This window comes from Xenopus laevis, chromosome 8L (assembly GCF_017654675.1).
Source record: "Xenopus laevis strain J_2021 chromosome 8L, Xenopus_laevis_v10.1, whole genome shotgun sequence".
Taxonomy (NCBI): Eukaryota; Metazoa; Chordata; class Amphibia; order Anura; family Pipidae; genus Xenopus; species Xenopus laevis.
Window position 1 is genome coordinate 4,964,899 of NC_054385.1, and position 22,363 is coordinate 4,987,261.

General features: G+C 42.9%; 1 protein-coding gene and 1 long non-coding RNA gene across 3 annotated transcripts in view; one reads left to right on the forward strand and one right to left on the reverse strand.

Annotated features, from left to right (window-relative positions):
- olfm1.L (olfactomedin 1 L homeolog) overlaps positions 1–14,729 on the reverse strand; it is a 42,935-nt gene extending 28,206 nt beyond the window's left edge. Inside the window, exon 1 of one of the 2 annotated variants that reach the window (XM_018229036.2) lies at positions 14,161–14,729. In XM_018229036.2, coding sequence (XP_018084525.1) covers positions 14,161–14,226 — 66 coding nt within the window. In that variant the 5' untranslated portion in view covers positions 14,227–14,729. 2 annotated transcript variants of the gene reach the window in all.
- LOC121396859 overlaps positions 1–22,363 on the forward strand; it is a 58,384-nt gene that overhangs the window by 12,464 nt on the left and 23,557 nt on the right. The gene's annotated exons all lie outside the window — the stretch shown is intronic.

The following is a 22,363-nucleotide window of genomic DNA, read 5'->3' on the forward strand; positions in this document are numbered from 1 at the left end:
AGAACTATAAACCCAGTGAGAATGAGGAATGAATGGATATTGGGAAGTTGTATCAGGAGTCAGAGGCAGCAGTTGCAGAGAAAGGGACAGACACAATGACAGTTACACCAGGAACTATAAACCCAGTGAGAATGAGAATGAATAGGATATTGGGAAGTTGTATCAGGAGTCAGAGGCAGCAGTGCGAGAAGAGAAAGGGACAGACACAATGACAGTTACACAGAACTATAAACCAGTGAGAATGAGGAATGAATGGATATTGGGAAGTTGTATCAGGAGTCAGAGGCAGCAGTGCAGAAAGAGAAAGGGACAGACACAATGCCAGTTACACGAGAACTATAAACCCCCAGTGAGAATGAGGATATGAATGATATTGCGGAAGTTGATCAGGAGTCAGATGGCAGCAGTGCAGCGATAAGAGAAAGGGACAGACACAATGGACCAGTTACAAGACTATAAACCCCACGTGAGAATGAGGAATGAATGGATATTGGGAAGTTTGTTATCATGGAGCTCAGAAGGCCAGCAGTGCAGAGAAAGGGGACAGACACATATGACAGTTACCACAGAACTATAAACCCAGTGAGAATGAGGAAATGAATGGATATTGGGAAGTTGTATCAGGAGTCAGAGGCAGCAGTGCAGAGAAGAGAAAGGGACAGACACAATGACAGTTACACAGAACTATAAACCCAGTGAGAATGAGGAATGAATGGATATTGGGAAGTTGCTTAGAATTCTATTTTCTATCACAAGGCAAAAATAATATAACATTTTCTTTTTGCAGTTTCCCTTTTAATCCCTGTCGATGAAAACAAAAGAGTAAAAGAGACTTTGTTGCTGATAGAGAATTGAGTTTTGCCCCCAGTACAATATGGAGTCTGTGACCCATGAGTGCAGTGGTTGGCTGTATTACCGCAAAGCTTTCCTTCTGGAATTCTCTTTGTGTAACTCTTTGTATAACTAGGTCAGTGGTAACCTGTGGCCCTGGAATCAATAAAACTGGCAGCTACAAGTGTCATCTACTAATTTATACCCACATAATGTGCCATAGAGTTGTTATTCAACGCCCCCTGGATGTAAGATTATCTTTCCTTCTATGCTGGAAGCCGGTCTAATTCTATGTGCTTATTGGGCCCCCTGGGGCCTGGGTGCAGGGTCTCAGCTGGAGTCATTCACTGACTCACTTAATGTCTGTATTGTATCAGCAGCTCCATCTGTGCAGCTTGGAGAGACTTATAATTACACATAATTGCTGTGGAACCAGGTGAGGGTGACCCTTGTTTTGCACCTAGTTTGTGCCATTCACAGGTACCGGTACCACTATAAATGCCACATCTCTTGCCCTTCTACCTCTTTGCTAAAGTCGTGGCAATGATCCCATTCAGTAGGGACTGGGTTAAATCTGAGACTGGCGTGTTTTCCCTACTGAGCGGCTTTAAAAGGAATCTACTCCTGGGAATCCATGCGGATATGCAGAGTGAGGGGGTTACAGTAGTAATGTGATGTGATTAAATAATTATGCTCTCAGAGACCTGCCTTTGGCTGATGGTGCATCTGATTATTGATTTCAGGGGCAGTTGCTAAAAGCAGCCCATTCTTCTCGAATTATTGGTTATCAATGGCCAGCTCTGTACAACGTCGAAAAGTTGTGTGTTGGCTCCCTCTGGTGTCACTTTTGCTTATTGCACCCAATGGCTCAATGTCTTGGGAACCTCCGCTGTTTTCTTAATGAGGAGTTATTGGTTGTGGAATAATAGCAAATCTGATTCCCGGGCTAATTATATTACTCAGATTAGCTCAGAAAATACACTAATACTCTAATACCCAATTAGCCTTATTTCAGAGGAAACTCACAGCCTAAGCCCACAGCAGCCCTTCAATATAATTATGTTTTCCCTTAGTGGAAAAAGAGCCCCTTCTCCTTAAATATATGGCAAAGTAATACCTATGCCCCATGTACTAATAATTTGCTTTCTCAGTCTCTCATGCTTATTAATCCTGCTACAAAGTGTTTCAGTAACATCAATACCCTATGTGATATGCTATGTTATACAGATAGCTAGAATCTCAGCTGCCATAAAGCAGGACAGGACTGCTGCTTACAATGGGGATCTGATAGGATCTGTGCAGCCACTGGGACAGAATGTTCTGTTATACAGATAGCTAGAATCTCAGCTGCCATAAAGCAGGACAGGACTGCTGCTTACTATGGGGATCAGATAGGATCTGTGCAGCCACTGGGACAGAATGTTCTGTTATACAGATAGCTAGAATCTCAGCTGCCATAAAGCAGGGCAGGACTGCTGCTTACAATGGGGATCAGATAGGATCTGTGCAGCCACTGGGACAGAATGTTCTGTTATACAGATAGCTAGAATCTCAGCTGTCATAAAGCAGGACAGGACTGCTGCTTACTATGGGGATCAGATAGGATCTGTGCAGCCACTGGGACAGAATGTTCTGTTATACAGATAGCTAAAATCTCAGCTGCCATAAAGCAGGACAGGACTGCTGCTTACAACGGGGATCAGATAGGATCTGTGCAGCCACTGGGACAGAATGTTCTGTTATACAGATAGCTAGAATCTCAGCTGCCATAAAGCAGGACAGGACTGCTGCTTACAATGGGGATCAGATAGGATCTGTGCAGTCAGTTAGGCTGCTAGAATGGCATGCTCTGATTTCCCAACCACTCACAAATGACTTTAGCAGTCAAATAAATGTGTTGTCCAACTGTTGGCCCAGTAACACAGAGCAGAGAGAAGGGGATAAATAATCAGATTTCCAGCAACACTCTATAACCCCATTCTCCTATAACTCCCCATAAATCTCCTATTTTGGGGGGTATTTACACAGTGCGGTTAGGGCTGCCCCCTGGCCAGGGCTGGATTGTTCTCTCCATATATATATATGGCAGGAATGCTTGGGGCACTCACTTTCTTTACAGGCACTTATTGAAGCAAATGTAATTTGCATGTGAGAGGAAATTGTTAATTAGGGTTAATTGTTGCTGTAAGCATTTAATTGGCAGATAAGCTGTGGCCTCTCTTACTGGCCGGCTAATATCTGATCCATCTTTGTCGGGGAAAGGAAAAATCCTGCGTTCTGTATTAGTGAAGTTTAAATTTAATTAGGACGTGTCGTTAGACGTGTGAGCAAAGGCTTTCCCAATGTGAAAAAGATTCCAGAGGAGCGACTCCATAACAGGAAATAATTGTATCTATGAATATTTCATATTATATACCGGGATTTTTACTCATCTGCCTCTTAAATAAGAAAAGCTTCAGCCGTAGCTTGTTCCTCAATGACATGTCTCATTACTGGTAACCAAAGTCTTTCATGTGATAACAGTCTTCAAGGGCATTTACATAGATGCCACCCACTCTGTAAGACCCCAGTCATGTTGTATGTTTCCAATGCTCACTTTGTCTATAAATTTGTACTTTGCTTTGTCTTGTTTGCAGTATGAAATGGCACAGTGAACCATAGCATTGTGGTATAGTAACAAATGAGATCATATAAAATATACAATATGTAATAATAATAATACTATAAAATTGCACCTCTGCATTAAATGGTACAGTGACTCCCAGCATTAAACGGCACAGTGACTCCCAGCATTAAACGGCACAGTGACTCCCAGCATTAAATGGCACAGTGACTCCCAGCATTAAATGGCACAGTGACTCCCAGCATTAAACGGCACAGTGACTCCCAGCATTAAACGGCACAGTGACTCCCAGCATTAAATGGCACAGTGACTCCCAGCATTAAATGGCACAGTGACTCCCAACATTAAACGGCACAGTGACTCCCAACATTAAACGGCACAGTGACTCCCAGGATTAAATGGCACAGTGACTCCCAACATTAAACGGCACAGTGACTCCCAGCATTAAACAGCACAGTGACTCCCAACATTAAACGGCACAGTGACTTCCAGCATTAAACGGCACAGTGACTCCCAACATTAAACTGCACAGTGACTCCCAACATTAAACGGCACAGTGACTCCCAGCATTAAATGGCACAGTGACTCTCAGCATTAAATGGCACAGTGACTCCCAACATTAAATGGCACAGTGACTCCCAACATTAAATGGCACAGTGACTCCCAGCATTAAATTGCACAGTGACTCCCAGCATTAAATGGCACAGTGACTCCCAGCATTAAATGGCACAGTGACTCCCAGCATTAAATGGCACAGTGACTCTCAGCATTAAATGGCACAGTGACTCCCAACATTAAATGGCACAGTGACTCCCAACATTAAATGGCACAGTGACTCCCAACATTAAATGGCACAGTGACTCCCAGCATTAAATTGCACGGTGACTCCCAGCATTAAATGGCACAGTGACTCCCAGCATTAAACGGCACAGTGACTCCCAGCATTAAACGGCACAGTGACTCCCAGCATTAAATGGCACAGTGACTCCCAGCTTTAAACGGCACAGTGACTCCCAACATTAAACGGCACAGTGACTCCCAGCTTTAAACGGCACAGTGACTCCCAACATTAAATGGCACAGTGACTCCCAGCATTAAACGGCACAGTGACTCCCAGCATTAAATGGCACAGTGACTCCCAACATTAAATGGCACAGTGACTCCCAGCATTAAATGGCACAGTGACTCCCAGCATTAAATGGCACAGTGACTCCCAGCATTAAATTGCACAGTGACTCCCAGCATTAAATGGCACAGTGACTCCCAGCATTAAATGGCACAGTGACTCCCAGCATTAAATGGCACAGTGACTCCCAGCATTAAATGGCACAGTGACTCCCAGCTTTAAACGGCACAGTGACTCCCAACATTAAACGGCACAGTGACTCCCAGCATTAAACGGCACAGTGACTCCCAGCATTAAATGGCACAGTGACTCCCAGCATTAAACGGCACAGTGACTCCCAGCATTAAACGGCACAGTGACTCCCAACATTAAACGGCACAGTGACTCCCAACATTAAACGGCACAGTGACTCCCAGCATTAAACGGCACAGTGACTCCCAACATTAAACAGCACAGTGACTACCAACATTAAACGGCACAATAACTCCCAGCATTAAATGGCCCAGTGACTCTGAGCATTAAATAGCACAGTGACCCCCAGAGTTAAACGGCACAGTGAGTTCCAGCATTTAATGGAAAGACCCCCCAGCATTAAATAGCATAGTGACTCCCAACATTAAATCGCACAGTGGCCCTCTCCTTTCAGGGAATTAAATGGCACAGTGACCCCCCCCAGCATTAAATTGCACAGTAACTCAACAGCATTAAATGGCACAGTGTCTCATAATGTTATTGGGTACAGTCATTTACAGTGATAAATAGAACAATGCTACAGATTGCAAATATAAGCCATGCATCTATAAATAATATCATGGAACTATTCCTAATGAGACCCATAGTGTTTGCTTCGGGAAATGGGGTCAATGCCCAGGAGGAACCTCTCTAAAAATGCTCATGCTAGCAATGGCAGCCATACATGTGCTGTGCAATATTCCTCTGTACGGAGAGATTCATGCACATTACTATTGTTCTGTTCATTCAGGAAGACAACCAAAATAAACAGAAGTGAAGAAGTGAAGAGGTTCTGCAGGGGGGGTGCAACATGCGCCAAATAACATAGAGATGAAATCTTCAAACCTGTCCAAACAATGAACCAACTGATGCCCATTGTGCTTAGACATCAGGCAGGATCACCCAGATAACACATATGCACTTACTATGCTACAATTCTCGGGCACAAGTGAGGACGCCATGGGAGACCTTTTATCCCTAAATCTGTGCACCATCTAAAGATTTGGCAAAAATATTATGTTTAAAATCATTGACATATGACAGTGTTCAGTCGGAACTAATGCACACAAGCCATGGTGTCTATGGTTAAATATTGAGACTCAAATAAAAATATCTTGTAAATGTTGCTGGAGGCTGGTGCCTTATCGTTTCCCAACGACTCAATAAGCACCAGCTGCACACATTGAGCTCTCCCCATGAATTTATCCCTGTGAGATAGCAATTAGGCCAGCCTTCCTTCCCCCACTGTCTTCTCAGGATGTTAACATTGATTATAAAGAATGATATGAGCAGTAATAACCCAGTAAAAAACATGGAAGCTATGTGTCTGTAGTTAAAAGGCCCCCCTCTGTAATGGGAAGGATGTGGGGAAATTGGTTTAGAGAACAGAACAGCGGCCTTCTCTATAAAACATGATTTTACTGCTTCATCCTTGTCCCTTCTATACCGATGAAAGGGACAAGACGACTTTGATATCACCTGCCTCCTGTGGTGCTGATGGGCTCATACTACAAGGGAACAGTCCCATCAGCATCTGCAACGAGTAGGGTAACACATCATGGGCGATCTTCAGGAACAGCCGAACGTCTGGCTTCATCTGTAATCCAAGGCTGGGATCAGCTTTCCCTAGAGTGAGCGGCTAGCTATTGCATTACAGATAGAATTGTGCTGCAGCCAGACGCCTAATGGAAATATGTACTCAGGAAAGTTTAGCCTGGCAGCCTATTGATTGGCGGCACATTTTACTTAAGCTGATATGGCTGTGTCAGTAACCTGCCTGTAGGACTTGGAGCTGCACTGTTTGCTTCATCCGAAATGTCTTAAGGAATTTTCTTCCCAGTGATTTGCCTCTTCTAGAGGAAAGGTTCTGCTTTCCACAAATTCTCTGCCCCAAGTGTAAAGAGCAGTCTGCTGTGTACTTACAGACACTCTATGGACCCACGCCTGACCCCCTACCAATATCGACTGCTTGGACCTCACGCTTTTGCAACCATTTTGACCACTTTCCCAAAGAAACATGGACAAGATGACATACATGGAGGTTAAGAAATGGAGCAGGCATCGTCAAGACTATTTTAATTCAAGCTCCACCGAAAGTCCAACACTTGGCCAGGCCCCTGTTAGCTCATGAAATCAGTGCAGATATCAAAAAATATTAGTTTATCAGTCATTTGCTGATCTTATTAAGAAATATCTGTGGCAGCAATACATATTCACCCCAAATCTTACCCTAATTGATCTTTCAACTAGGCTGTATTTAGAAGAGATGGGGGTCCGTAACCATTCCATTCTCTCCCACTGCTCGTATACATTATTCAGTAGTTCTTATTTTGATTCCACAGGCCCATTCTTCTGGAGGGGTAACATAACACAATAAATTGAATGTTTGTTTGCAATCTGGTCACCACAGGGCCAATTTGGCCAACCTGTGGCAGCCTAGTCGATGCCGTCCCCCTTGTTTACTTTCTAAGAGCTGGAGTCGGGCCTCATCGCTAGTTCAGAGAGTGCTCTTTGCACTAGAAGAGACAAAATCTCAATATATAAAAAAATCTGATTTTTTTTTTGGTGACCAAACTTGGTGCAAACGTTGCCCTGTTCTGAGAATGGTGAGTTAAATTTTCACAATAGAGTCAGCTATTTCTCTTTTCTAGATCATTGGATAGCACTGAAGGAGATACTGACGCATACCAGTAAATGACCCCAAACAATTCCATTTTATTATTAAACTATAAAGGCTGTATGAAATGATAGGAACAGTACTGTGTGATCTGTATAAGCAAGACACCCCCAGGCCCCAACCCAACCTCATACTATGGAAAAAAACTGCTTTGATTTATACATAACCATATCTCTGGTTCTTTACACGCACCCTACTTATTTGTTTGCTTACAGTCAACAAAGGAAGGCTCTTGGTTCATCTTTATCCTCCCAAATGGCCACTTCTTAATATTTTTTTCTGGGGAGACATCTTTTATGAAGCATATCCCAAACATGACGGACCATTGAGATCGGAGATACCTGTAACTTATTTCTTCTTTATAATAATAGGGTAGGGAATAGAAAACCGGTTGCCCTCTTGTTCCTCGGATACATTATCTTTATGTGGCTTTGGAAGGGAAAGAAGAGCCTTAAGTGAAGAGATTATATTCTCCCCCCTCAGTCTGTCTCTAAGGAGAAGAGAAAATCATATTAAGTGTCTTCAATTCACTTTCTCAGAGTTGTTCAAATGATTTGCCATAACCCTACATGCTTTTTATTAAAGCAAAACCCTTTATCCCAAATATATCTTCTGGACTGGCAATGTTAGTCTCCGAGACAGACAACTGCGATATTGCCTTGCTGTTGACCGCCCTTACTGAAATCAACACGTTCAGCTGTCAGAGGTGAACCTTCATTTCCGCTCAAGCTGCTGCAAGCTGACAAGGCATAAATCAATTTGCATCAATGTTCTTGCCAACTTATTGCACAGTACCCCTTGTGTGTTGACCCGGATCTATTTTTGTTTGGTTGCCTTCACCCTGACCCACTTGGTATCACCCTGTTGAGCAAAAGGCTTCAAAAGGAACAGAATGACTTTAATGTCAAAGTGTTGGATGGGTTTTATTTTGTGAATCCTGACACATCACCACCCAACGAGGGGGGCACGTTCATGTTCTTTGAGAAAATTAGCGCCGCTAATAAAACGTGGCCGTGCTTGGTCAACCTCAATAAAAAGGAAATGCTTATCTTGGGATTACACCTGACAGCCCCATCAAAGAGTGAGATTATGCAACTGGAACATGCAAGTGATGAGGGAAAGAGCATTCTCTTGTAGGTCATCCCATTCTCATGGGTTTCCAGTTGGCTTTAGCACTCATTAATGAAAGCATTTTCCTGGAGAAACAGTAGGAACGGCTTCTGTTATAATGATTTCTTCTGAAGGCAGTGCTGCATCAGCAGTAGAGAGACAGGGAAAATCATTGTGAACTCTTTCTGTACCCCCTCAAACATACTAACTCGTGTCAATGCAAGATGGTCATTTAGTTGTATAAATACAACCAACCAGTCATCATTAGGTGATATCAATTCGCCTCACAGTTTTTTCTAGACATTTTTTCTCATTATCATCCATCAGCATTCAGTTTTTTCACCCATGACTTGGACTGCACCATGTTTTAGATTAGAATTGGCTCTTTTCTGATATCTGTTTGTTTAAGGCTTGGTTCATCCACGAGATGCTTAGAACTAATTTCAATCAAAGGGTAAAAAAGCCTGGGGTAAATTCAAGGTTGTGCTGAGCAATTTTGATAATTTGAACTTTCCTAGATGGGCCAGTGACCAAATAAACATATCCACTGAGCATGAAGTTCCATGGAATATTAATAGTCTAATTTCAGGCAGTTAGGGAATGGGCCAGTAAGCACAGACACATAGAATTTAGTAGATGAATGAAGGGTGCAGAGCACAGCTCTACCCTGATGAGCAAGGAGTAAGAGGGAGTGTTTATAGTCTGATCTCACTGTTTAATGTGCCAGTAACAAAATAAGATAGGATTTCATGGTGCATCATCAAAAGTCTGATCTCTGGCAGTTAAGGAAATGGCAGCCTAGATATACCAATAACATAGAAACCAGAAGAGGAAGAAATACTTCAGTAGACAAAATGCTCTCCTGAGCATCCCATAACCTAATTTCAGGCAATTAGGAAAATGTTGAAAGACCATAGACATATCAAACTTAGTAGAGGAACAAAGCAATAGACAGATAAATTGTTCATTCATATTCTCATTTCATACAATTAGGGAATGGGCAACTAAACCAGGCATACAACCATAGAAAGTGAACACCCAGTAGAGGAAGAAAGCCTGGATTAGACACACAGCTATCATGTGTATCCATGGAATATCCATAGCCACATTTAATACAATTAGGGAAGAGGCGGTAAAGATGGACAAATAACCACAGACATATAGAACCCAGTAGATGAAGAAGTTTTGAGAAAGATATGGGGCTCCCCTTAACAAGAGTAAGATGGAACATTAATAGTCTGATCTTACACAGTTAGGAAATGGGCAGTCCATGTAGGTCTATAACCAAACAAAACCTAGAACCTGCTAGGAAAATAAAGCCTGGGATAGACAGAGGGTTCTCTGGAGGAAGAAGAAGAGAGGTATAGGAATGATCATAGTGTCCAGTCCTTTAAAGGGCACCTTAAATGGGGGTATCTGCTATTTTATGTTTCCTTAGACCTAACAGGGTCTTGTGTTTTAGTGTTAGACTGATAGAGAGTGCTGACATACTACTTTTACATTAACACACTCCAACCACATATTAGCTCCACTGGAAGCATTTGGATTCTGCAAGCAAAGCATTTAAGGGACCGTTTTTGGTCAGTGTAATGGCCCTTTAATGATATCAGTGTATGGAACCCCTGAGTTAATGGTCATCATGGGCAGAGTGACCTCAGCACTGGACTTGTGAGAGTTAGGTCTATCGATAATGTGCATGGATGTATGGTTTTTCAGGGTTATAGAACGCCCATAATTTGTCTTAATTAATCCAAGTGTCAATGATTATTATTCAACCCCCACATCACAATTGTTGGTGAATGCTGTCCATTCCATATTTTTTTGCAAGCAGCTTACTGATTATTCACTATGCCACACTTGGGCTTGATTTTGACTTGATTTCCTTATCATTTCTTGACAAGCTGGGGGCTTTAAGCCCACTGAAGGGAATAAATAAGTCTGGATGGTTCCGTTTGCTCAGCCCTCTATGTAATAAAGTGCTTTGGCAACTGTATGGGTACAGCAGATCAACTTTTACATGTTGGTGCCATGGGTAGAATTGTGGGTAATCATTAGGGGAGTCATGATGGCATCATTTGTACATATAGCCCCTCTAGCATGTGCCTGAACTAGTGGCAATGACCTACAATAGATTATAGTGTACAAAACATTACTTGGATGTATGGTGCAGACCAGAGGTTAGCCCACACCATTCTGCCCCGGGTTCTTCCTTTAGAAGTTAACTTTGTTGAAGCTGATCCTACCACGTAGCCAATAAATCAGCAAATTGTTAAAAAGATTAATTTTGAGCCGCCGAGATGGAGCATGTTATACACACAGGGCAATTTATATCCATACAGAGGAGAAATGAAGTGCCTTTGACAGCAAAGAGGATTAAGATCATCTCTGCATACTAATAGATTTCTATGAACATAAAGCAGCATGAGATAATTCATGGTATAGTTATGGCTTCCCTGATACTTGTTAGACCATTTACCTTTCCCTGATACCTTGGTCCGTGGTTCTCTTATACCACATACTATCCCCTATTGCCTGGAGAACCTCAGTGATGCCTTGAATGTTACCTGATCTCTTATACCACCTAATGTTCCTGGACACTTTGAGACATTTTGTTGATGACTTCAAGTGTTCCAAGGTGTCTTTAAGGTTCCCATTTACCATTTACTGCTTCCTTATACCATTTATTGCTCCTTGATACTTTAAGATTTTCAGTGATGCCTTCAATGGTTCTTAGGTGCTCTGTGATAGGACCTTTACTATTCCATGATACCTTCCAGCATTTACCTCTACTATGTGCCCAGCATACTCCTCAGGACTAATGTGTCATGTTGTAAACCCATCAATACACTGATTGGACAGTATTCCTTAAAACATAATCATAAGCTGATTCCAGGCAAATGTTCTACAAGTACATGAGGGATTGATTTTTTATTTAATGACCATCACTTTACAGGCGCTTGGCACAAATTCCTTGTTGCTGATATTTGTCGACCCTTTGATAGAGTAGCTGCAAACGCAAAAGAGAAAACATTGTGTGTGTTCATGGGAATTGCCCATAATGCACCATTTCCAGCATGAACTAGTCACTAGGCTTTGAGAGCTTTCCCGTTTTAGCTCCTAATGAGGTTTGTTTTCTAGTTTCAGAATATTTTGTCCTATTGGAGTCCAGATCAGCAGGAGAGAAAGGACAGGGAAAGCGTTCTAATGTTAATTCTACTGAGCAATTTTTATTTGTTATTAGCTTTATAAGGGAGCCGCATGGGGAGGGAGATTCTAACTAGTTCTAGGGATAAATATATATCTGAAGCCACCAAAGAATGATCTTATAATGTTTTAACCTTAATCTACTACCTTTATCTTAATGATACCTCTGAGTTGTCTTTCAGTAGAGGGATCTTACCCTGGTTTAGCAGCTCTGAACACATTATAATATCTAGACAATGGTATTCTAAGATTTGAAATTGGTGTTTTTGTTGCTGTTTTTTTAGTGTATTTGCCCAGTGAAAAAAATCTCATTTTAAAATCAACATCCCCTTGAATTCTGAGCCATCTTACATCTTGAACACCTCACTGAGCAATGCGCTAACTTGTCAGGTTATCCTGACCTTGCACCCTTGATTCCAAGCCAACTGCTATCTTTCTAGGTTATCTAGAACTTTCATACTTGGATGAGCAATCTGTTATCTTCCCAGGTTGGCTTGGCCTTGCAACCCAGAAACTGACATCCAAAAATAAATCCCAATGTAACTCTGAGCGTTACTCATGGGGGCTGTAGGACATGGTGCAAGGATGAAACTTGTTCCACAAGTGTGTTTATTCCCCTAAGAGAACATGAATGTTAATCATCTCTCCATCCATCTGTTGTATGAGACTTCTATGCATAATACTTTGCCCCTTTTCACCCTACATAGATTTCAGTCATTAGGATACTGGTCATGTGAAAGATATCGTCCTATAAAAAGAAGCTCATTCTGCCCGAGAGATTGATGCCCACTTATTCTCACCACAATATTTTTAAAAACGCTCCCCCCATCTCTTATCTCCTACAAGGCTCCCATTACTCTCTACCCTATTCTATCTTTACCCCACCCTCTCTCTCTTTCATACATCTTCCCCTTTCTACATTCCTCCCCTTTCCTCTCTCAAGTAGTACAAAGATGAATCAAAAACCAAGCAACCATAGTTTTAATGTTCACAGTAAGTTTCCTTTCTGTTCTGTAACAAGCACACACAATCCTCTTAGGCTTCTGGGGACTTTGAAATGCAGTTTTTTCTGTGTTTTTTCTCTCAATAGGGCCTCCCGCCAACCTCAAAGAGCTCATCTCAGGTGCCAATATATTTCCAAGTCTTCTGTTCCACTCTTGTCTGACATCCTTGCGCTTAGCCGAGGTGGATGTGTGTGTCCTAGCTGTGACTTTGATTGCTACTTTCTGCTATATCTGATTGTGCTTGACGGGGGAGCATGTTGTCTACTAAACCTCTCCCCCCCCCAAACCCAAGGAAAATGCAAGGTCTGGCCTTCTTCTCATCACTGCTTTGCATAATGATACCAGCTGTTCAATGACAGCCCATAGCAGAATTTGGGATGAAGGCAGGTCCCTCATTTAACTCCATCTGGTGCCATACACTTGAACTAGACAGCTACCCTGTCACACATGATAAACGTTTATGCAACGTATGCACATTGTAGGACATAAAATACAATCAAGTCCCTGCCCTCCTCCCCCCCATTACCTCAATTTCTTCTTTTTAATTAAGCAAATGCTGTTGTGCGTTTGTGTTGGCCAGAGGAACACCATGAGGAATGAACACCATCCTCAATGCCATGAACATAAACCTTAATAATCTAGAAAATAATATATAATGAAGAAACCATTTCTTTTACCATATGCTATCTACTGCAAGTGAAACAACCCATCAGAAAAGTCCTCACAAACTTTGAGCGTGTCGCCCACCCTTATCTTCACAAAGCCGTGGCTACTTAAGCTCAAGGCAACAATCTTTTCTGATCTTTTGCTGATCCCTAACCTCATTAAAAAAGTGCAGATCTCCCTTTACTCCAAATTGGCTCATGAAGCAAATACGCCAAAGTCTCGCCTCCTGACCGCTGCAGATGTAAGACTTTCAGCCAACTAATTACCCCCCCAAGCCTTTCCCCACTGGAGACCCAGAAAGGACATTTAAATGTCACAGTCACTCAGAAGACTGAGCGGCACAATGAAAGCCAACCAAAGAGATTTAGTAGTAAGAATACTGCATGGCTTAGATGGAAGCGTAAGCTCGTGGTTCAATGAATGGGTTTTTTATGAATAGCTGCAGTACAGCCTGGTCGTTATGAAGCAAACACGCAGAAAATGCTGATTCCTACTCATGCTCATTCCTACAAATGCCGAGGCAGCAGTATCCTTGTATGCCCTCAATAGCCCCCCGAGCAGCTACAAAGGGACAACATGTGCATGTGGGATACCCCTAGATGTGGTGCATGCCTATATGAAAGGCTAGAATGGGACAAGAGACAGACTGCAATCTACAAAGGCAACAGCAAGAGGTGGTGGAACCTACTTGGGTGAGTTCGGTGCCCATCAAGATGAGAAGGAAGAGACTCATCAGCTTGCTTGTCGATTGCATCTCAGCTTCGGTCAAGACCCCCGGATTTTTTTCTTCTCCTCCTCCTCTTTTTTGTGTGCGTGTTTTGCCTTCTTTTCAGTGTGCTTTTTTTCCTGATCTCTCTTCCAGACCCCGCTCCGTGATTCTTTCCTTGGTAACGGCAGCGGCTTCAGGCAGCCCTAGGAGGCAAGGCAATGAGTCTGCTTTGTAAAGTGCTCACTTTGCATATTTACTCTGTCCCTGATCCTCTCTCCCCTCTGCTGCTGCCTCCGCCGCCGCTTCTTTTCTTTTAATGGCTTCCTTGATTGAAAGGCATTTGCACAAAAAGGGAAGAAAAAAAAATAAATAAATAAATAAAAGAGAAAGTCAATGGAGCAGAGAATAATGGTGCTGCCTGTGCCAAAAGTTTGCCTTGAAAAGGGAGGGCAGGGACGGAAGGGAGGAAAAAAAACAGGGAAGCAGTGGTTAGCAGGGATGCAGCTTGCGAAAAAGGTACCACAATTGTATCTCAGAGGACTGATTCTCTGCCAGGGATGCTGCGGATGCAAGGCAGATCCTCATTGGCTAATGTGCACTGCTTTCTCATTGGCCCGTCCTATTTTCTAGCCCAGCTTGCTTGCAGGAGCCGTCAGTGAATGTATTCAGTTCTTCTGATTGGTGCCTATTGGATTTCTCAGCCTACTTGCCTTTATTCCCCTCACCCCCACCCTCTCTAGCATTGATACACAGGCAGCCAAAGCTCCCATAATGCTCAGCAGCACAGCCACATCTGCTATGAACCATCACAAGCATCTTTCCATTTCATAGAGAAGGGCACACAGAATGCAGATTATAGTGACCGCAGTGATTGATTTTTGCAGGATTTATTATGTTTCACGTGCGATAAATAAAATGCATTGATTCCCCCCAAAGCTATAAAAATGCAAATATCTTTCACTGGATCTACTGTACGGCACTTGCTTTACCCAGCACTAGGAGCCTGCCTGAACCAGGAGGTTTTAATTTACCCTAAAAAAGAAACAACAGAGGAAAAATGGAAACCATTATTATATTAGGAATGCTCAGCTATGCAGTTGGTCTTTATTTTTCAGAGCTGTAGATAGATGTAGAGCTGCTCACACTGCATATCATGCATACATACATTAAGTATCATATATATATATATATATATATATATATATATATACATATTCTTCTTTAGAAAGGAGTCTATTGGTAACCTCCCCGGTCAAAATTGTCTCACATCTCCTCTGACTTTAAGTGCCTATTATTGACAGAACTATAAACGACACAGTCAGTATATCCTCAGCTATCAGTTTCTCAGGGAGGGTGGGGGGGGGTGTCCGTCTGGATTGGAGAATCCCCCATTCCCAAAATAGAGCCAGGAGACCTGAGGCTTTTTAGACGGATAACTGATGATCAAGCGTCAAAGGTTACACAAGAAATGGGCTTTAATCTACAAACGTAATGATTTCCCGTCACCTGGAATGTTTATGGTTATTCTGAAAATGATGATGGGGTTTTAACAGGGGGAAATAAGAGATCTAATAATTGACATTTAATTTTTTTAAGTGTCTCAAAGTGTTTAAAGTAGCGAAGGTCAGGTAATGAAATCATTAGACCCAGTGCAAATTTACTATTTCCCCCTAGACCCTTCACATCCAAGAGCGAGATTCTGCTACTAATCAAATTTCATGGGATTATTTATAGTATTGACACAAATGATCCTCTGCCTAGTTAATATATGGCAATTGTCATCAGAAATCTGATGTGGGAAAGTTCAGATGTCCACCATGGTGACCACAGGGCTCCCAGAAGAACAGTTTTGTGGCAATCAAAAGAAGAAGCCATTGTTTTCAGAAGAACATGGACTGGTGCCCCACAAGCACCTAAAGACCAAGCAAGATGGATAACTGGACACCTTGAAAGGTAAAGGGTTCACTAAGAATTAGCCCTTTAAATGACCTTGCCATGACATTGGTCAAGTTGGTGACCAACCACAGCGCTGAGAATAATTATGTGTAGATACAAGGGAATCGCCAACCACCTGGATCAACCAGGGTTTTTTTAATGCAGTGGTTCCCAGACTGTTGGGCTGCCTCCCCCTTAGTGGCCCCTAGAGCAGTAAAAGGGGACGGTCTATGAAAATTGAACGGAAGTTCATAAGAAGGTTCCACCAAACACTTGGAACGTGGTACCAACAGATTCCACCATGTACATATCGTCAGAAAACCCAAAACATATCACAAACCAGAACTTCGATATTCTGCAGATATTACTTATCAAGAACTTCTTCCAAAGAAACACTTAAAACTGAAGCCCTAGGACAACCAACGTTAACTGCAACACTAACTATACCAGCTGGTTAAAAGGGTTGGGACAGAAATGGGTCGGGTTTGGTGTATCTAGGACTGGTATCAGTGTGGTTCACTGGAATCGAAATGCCCAGAAGTGAGCAACTCTTTAATCCTTTGAGGGGTGAAGATTTTAGGGAAAATTCAGGCTTAACGACAAGAAGTAACATCCCTGTACATTTTACTGAGCTGAAAGTGGATAAAATCAACAGACCACTTCATTCCCATCCTCTGCCCAAAATCATTGCATCCTGCCAATTCAGTCTTTCCATTAATCTTCCTTCTGACTCACCTTGAGCACGGATCTCATAAAGAACATTAGGCCAGTGAGCATTGGCCTGAATTCCCCTGAATCAAACTCTTCAAATGGCACAATAATCTCCCTACTATAAATCAGTCTCTTGTCAGGGCAATGTTCCTACCACCCCCCACTGTTTTTCTTAATTGCCAAATCCCTCTGTATCTTTCCCCTCCACATTTCTGTCATCTATCTTGGTTCAGGCCTAAAGCAACAAACATATAAAAGTACAAGGGGGTAAATGACAAATAAGCTTTCCGATGCCCATTATTATTATTGCTAAGTTTTATAAATACGATAAAAATGATTCAATAGACACAAAAATTGAAGGTACATTATCCCTTATAATACATGGGTGGTAGTTTTGTAGTAAAGTAAGTCAATTTAAGTCAATTAAATTAAATATCTCATGTATAAGTCACAGGCTTTTGGAGATGACTCCTTACAGCAGTGAGACTTTTCCAGTTCAAGCCCCCCTTGGATGTACAACCTTTGGTTACACCCCCTTAGCTCATAACAAGGTTACAGATATATATAGAAACATTGGGGTAACAGTCACCCTGCTTTAGTTCCAGGGGTACCCAGGGCACAAATAAACACTCACCCCAAATCTCCCCCTAACTGACCTTCAGACTGGGCCCCCTTAGCTCATAACAAGGTTACAGATATATAGAAACATTGGGGTAACAGTCACCCTGCTATAGTTCCAGGGGTACCCATGGTACAAATAAGCACTCACCCCAAATCTCCACCTAATTGGCCTTCAGGCTGGGCCCCCTTAGCTCATAACAAGGTTACAGATATATAGAAACATTGGGGGTGTCACCCTGCTATAGTTCCAGGGGTACCCAGGGTACAAATAAACACTCACCCCAAATCTCCCCCTAACTGACCTTCAGACTGGGCTCCCTTAGCTCATAACAAGGTTACAGATATATAGAAACATTGGGGTGTCACCCTGCTATAGTTCCAGGGGTACCCAGGGTACAAATAAGCACTCACCCCAAATCTCCCCCCTAACTGACCTTCAGACTGGGGCCCCTCAGCTCATAACAAGGTTACAGATATATAGAAACATTGGGGTGTCACCCTGCTATAGTTCCAGGGGTACCCAGCGCACAAATAATCACTCACCCCAAATCTCCCCCCTAACTGACCTTCAGGCTGGGTCCCCTTAGCTCATAACAAGGTTACAGATATATAGAAACATTGGGGTAACAATTCGACCCTGCTATAGATTCCAGGCGTACCCAGGGACAAAATAAGCACTCACCCAAATCTTCCCCCTAACTGACCTTCGACTGGGCCCCCTTAGCTTCATAACAGGTACAGATATATAGAAAACATGGGCTAACAGTTCACCACTGCTATAGTTCCAGGCGATACCCAGCGGTACAAATAAGCACTCACCCAAATCTCCCCCTACTACCTTCAGACTGGTTCCGCTTAGCCATAACAAGGTTACAATATATAGAAACATTGGGGTGTCACCTGCCTATAGTTTCCAGGGTACCCAGGTAAGAATAAAACAACTCACCCCAAATCTCCCCTAACTAACCTTCAGACTGGGCCCCCTATAGGCTCATCCAGCAAGGTTACGAGATATTATAGAAAACATTGGGGTGCTCACCCTGCTATAGTGCTCCAGGGTAACCCAGGGTAGATATAGTCACTCACCCCAAAATCTCCCCCTAAAACTTCAGACTGGGCCCCCTTAGCTCATAAACAAGGTTACACATATATAGAAACATTGGGGCAAACAGTTCACCCTGCTATAGTTCCAGGGGGTACCCAGGTACAAATAATCACTCACCCAAATCTCCCCCTAACTGACCTTCAGACTGGGTCCCCTTAGCTCATAACAAGGTTACAGATATATAGAAACATTGGGGTGTCACCCTGCTATAGTTCCAGGGGTACCCGGGGTACAAATAAACACTCACCCCAAATCTCCCCCTAACTGACCTTCAGACTGGGCCCCTTAGCTCACAACAAGGTTACAGATATAGGAAAACATCAGTTCAGCCATAGTTCCAAGAATATCCAGCACATGAAATGAGTTTGCACCCCATGTGAATTGATTATGCACCCCTCAGTGAATACAATCGCACTTCTTGGGGCCTTGGAGCCACCTAAAACCATTTTTGGTCTCTTTTTGTGGTTTCTTGGGCTGCAGTTGATATACATGTTACTGTACTGTTCATGTGCACAGTTTAGAATATGGACATATATCTTATGTTACAAACCCCGAGGTTGGCCGCTCATACATTTATTCCTATAGTGAAAACATAATAATTCATACAGAAGTGTGAGTGACCCTATCAGTGTGTTTGTCCCCATTGTGTGCACATAAAGCTTGAAATAATTCCCAGATTATAATAACAAATAGTAGAGATACAATAACAGATGCTTTTCCCATTTATAAAGCTCCGTGTTGCTGGAAAACTGTACCCAGGTGTTTACAGAACAGATTGCTCTGGCAGCTTCTCCCCCCCTCCGAGTCAGATAATAGTCCTCTCCTGTAGGTCAACTAGCATGGGCCTGGCCAATCAGCAATCTGCAATTCCAGGACATATGCCTTTCTTGGATTTTTTTTTTGTTTTGTTTTTCTTTTTAAGGTCAGAACAATAGATTTTCTGTTTCTCCGTGTGGAATGATTATGGGTTATTTTCTCGTTGTCATGACTACAAACATTTTACAACATAATACTAGAAACCCCAACATCTAAGAATTGTCTTTCTTTTACTGTTGTTGTAGCTTTTGACTTAAAGGGACTTTATTTCCCCCCCCCCTCCAGTGAAAGATGGCGGCCGTCCTGTCATTGATAAATGATAGAATGTCTTGGAGGTAACCATAATGCTGGACTTCATTGTTCTAAAGGGATATCAGCGAGAATGATAGGTTTTCATTTAAGTTCCTTTTGATGCTTGCATGGAATTTATTGGGGGAACTCTTCTATACGATACTATATATCTATATACATCAAAAGCATCTACTGGAGACAAGGGCCAATTTGTTGTGGGGACCAGGGGGGCAGCCACAAGGCTAGAGTTAATATTACTCCAGAGTAAGGGCTAATTCACCATCTGGTCTTTGCTTGTTTTGAATCAATTCAGAAAATATACTTTGGTCCAAAGACACACCTTGTACTTCTCTCTAATTGCCCTGGGTGCTTGTGTGTATGTCCTGCCTCCTGTTCAGAATAGCAAGCAAGTTCACCCATCAGTAATCATGGGGAGCCATACTTCTATGCTAATAGTGCATCCCCCTATGGTGCCCTGATTATTAGCTTATTGGTCACTTGCGCCATCTAGACTGTGAGCCTTTCCCCCAAGGAAAAAAAAGCATGGACACACCCCTAATCCACCATGATCACTCCACAAGTATACCATTATGCCACCCATGACCCACCCAGTCTCATAAACCCCCACCCCTTACATGACCTGCTTCTACATTCTCATGCTCCCTCCCCACAGGACTCCCTGTACTTATCTGAGTTTACTTATTGACACAGAGAAACCCTGTAGCCACCACCTTCTTCAAGCTGTTAACAATAACAAGGTCCCCACTGTGGGCTGTATCAATACTCACAGCAGACTTGCACCTAAAGAATTATGTACTGACATCATTTTCATGCTGAACACCAGAAATAAAGTTGTCTCAATTGTATCCAATTTGCATCAAGACACAAGTTCCTGCATGCTCCTTCTTGTAATGGTTGGCACCCTAAATCTAGAACCGATGCCAAGCACCCTGGTCTCGGCTCGTGCTTCTGCCTGTAGCAGCGGCCTTTGGTTTCGGGAGGAGCCCTCAGCTACTCAGATGCCGTCAGGTCTTAAAACGAGAGGTGCAAGGCAAGGGGTTCTAGACAAGCAGAGGGGCACAACTGTAAGGCAAGAGTCTATGGGCTGAAGGTCACAGTACAAGGCGTGAGACAAAATCATAGTCAGATCAGGCTGGGTCGGGGTAGGCAGAGAACAAACGTAGTCAGGCAGGCACGGGTCAAACCAGGAAGGATAAGGCAGAATCGGCGTCGGATATCAGGCAAGGGGTCAGGATACAAAAAGTAGAATCGTCAAGAACAGGCAGGCGTCACAACAGGTAGTCAATAACAGGTTTCAGAATCAGAATAGCAATAGCTAAGCACCAGGAACAAATCCTATAACGCGCAAGGTCTGGAAGCCCAATTAAGCTATTTATACTATTTCGCGCCCTTACGCGCTGGCGTCATCACACCAGCGCGCCTTTCAATATAGTAGCAGCGCACCGCATGCACCCTAGTGAACAGGCGCCTGTGGCCTAACAGAAGACCCAGCACGGCGCAGCGGGCAGCCGTCCCTGCTGTCCCCCCACTAGAACTCCAGGTACGATCGCTAGACTTTTGTAAGGACAGAGATTGTAGAAGAGACCGTACATGATATGACCACCTTTCTATTGTTCAGATCCTCCAAGCAAAGAGTACAAACAATCGGAAAGTAGAAGCAAAGACGAGCTTGTTCTTGCTCTTTAGCCAACATGATGCATCAGCAGTTGACGTTTTCAAACCTGTCTGACCCTCTATCCAACTGATATCCATAGTATGGACATTGGTCAGGCTTGGCAAGCCAACAACTTAGTTTTGTACCATCTTATCCATGCATGTATGGCCATCTTTAACCTTAATGCAGCTGATATGAGCTAATTATTGGTTGGTTGCAATTGGTGACTTTAGTTACACCATATTTAATAATATAGGTTGTACCCAACAGTCACCAGGGCTATAAAGCAGTTTAAAGTGGAAAAGTTTGGTCCCACATATAATTGTAGAACCTGGTCGATAATGTCAATGATCTTCTCCTCTGTCCTACATGGGGTGTGTGTCTTGTCTCATTTCAGCAGTTGGGTGGGGAGATTTTTTGCTCAGCTGAGCAAGCCCCCGTGTTCTCATACTTTGGCTACTGAGATACTAGATTCCAATGGGAAGCCTCTAGGTCAGTGATAAACAAGAGTCACATCAATGAGAAGGACTTGGTACAGCCATCTAAACAATTTAATTCTATATACTGAGTTGGTCCCAATGAAGCCGTGTGTGTGTATGTGGCTTTCTCCTTCCTGCAGCTGAGTTAGAGACCTCGATTGTACAAAATGTATCCTAGGAGTTGGCAGGATAGAGGCAAGGTGACATTCTCAAACAACCAATAAATCACGTTGCGTCCCTGTGTGTCTCACTAAGCTACAGTAGTTAATGAAACCTGTGTCTTCCTGACTTTGTGTTAGGTTCACACCTTTAGGCTGGTGTCTATACAAATGTTGGCAACTTTCTATAGTGAGTGCAGGATTGATCCAGGGGCAAAAGCTTCTCTAGTCTGCACTATCATGACCTGGTAACATCATAAAAGTCATTACCCTCATTAATAGGAATTACAAGATCCTGAAAGGGGTGGAAATATAGAGGAAGTAGACACTGTGGATGCAGCAAGGTCCAGAAATGTAGAGGGCCCAGTAATGCCATTTAAAGAGCTATGCC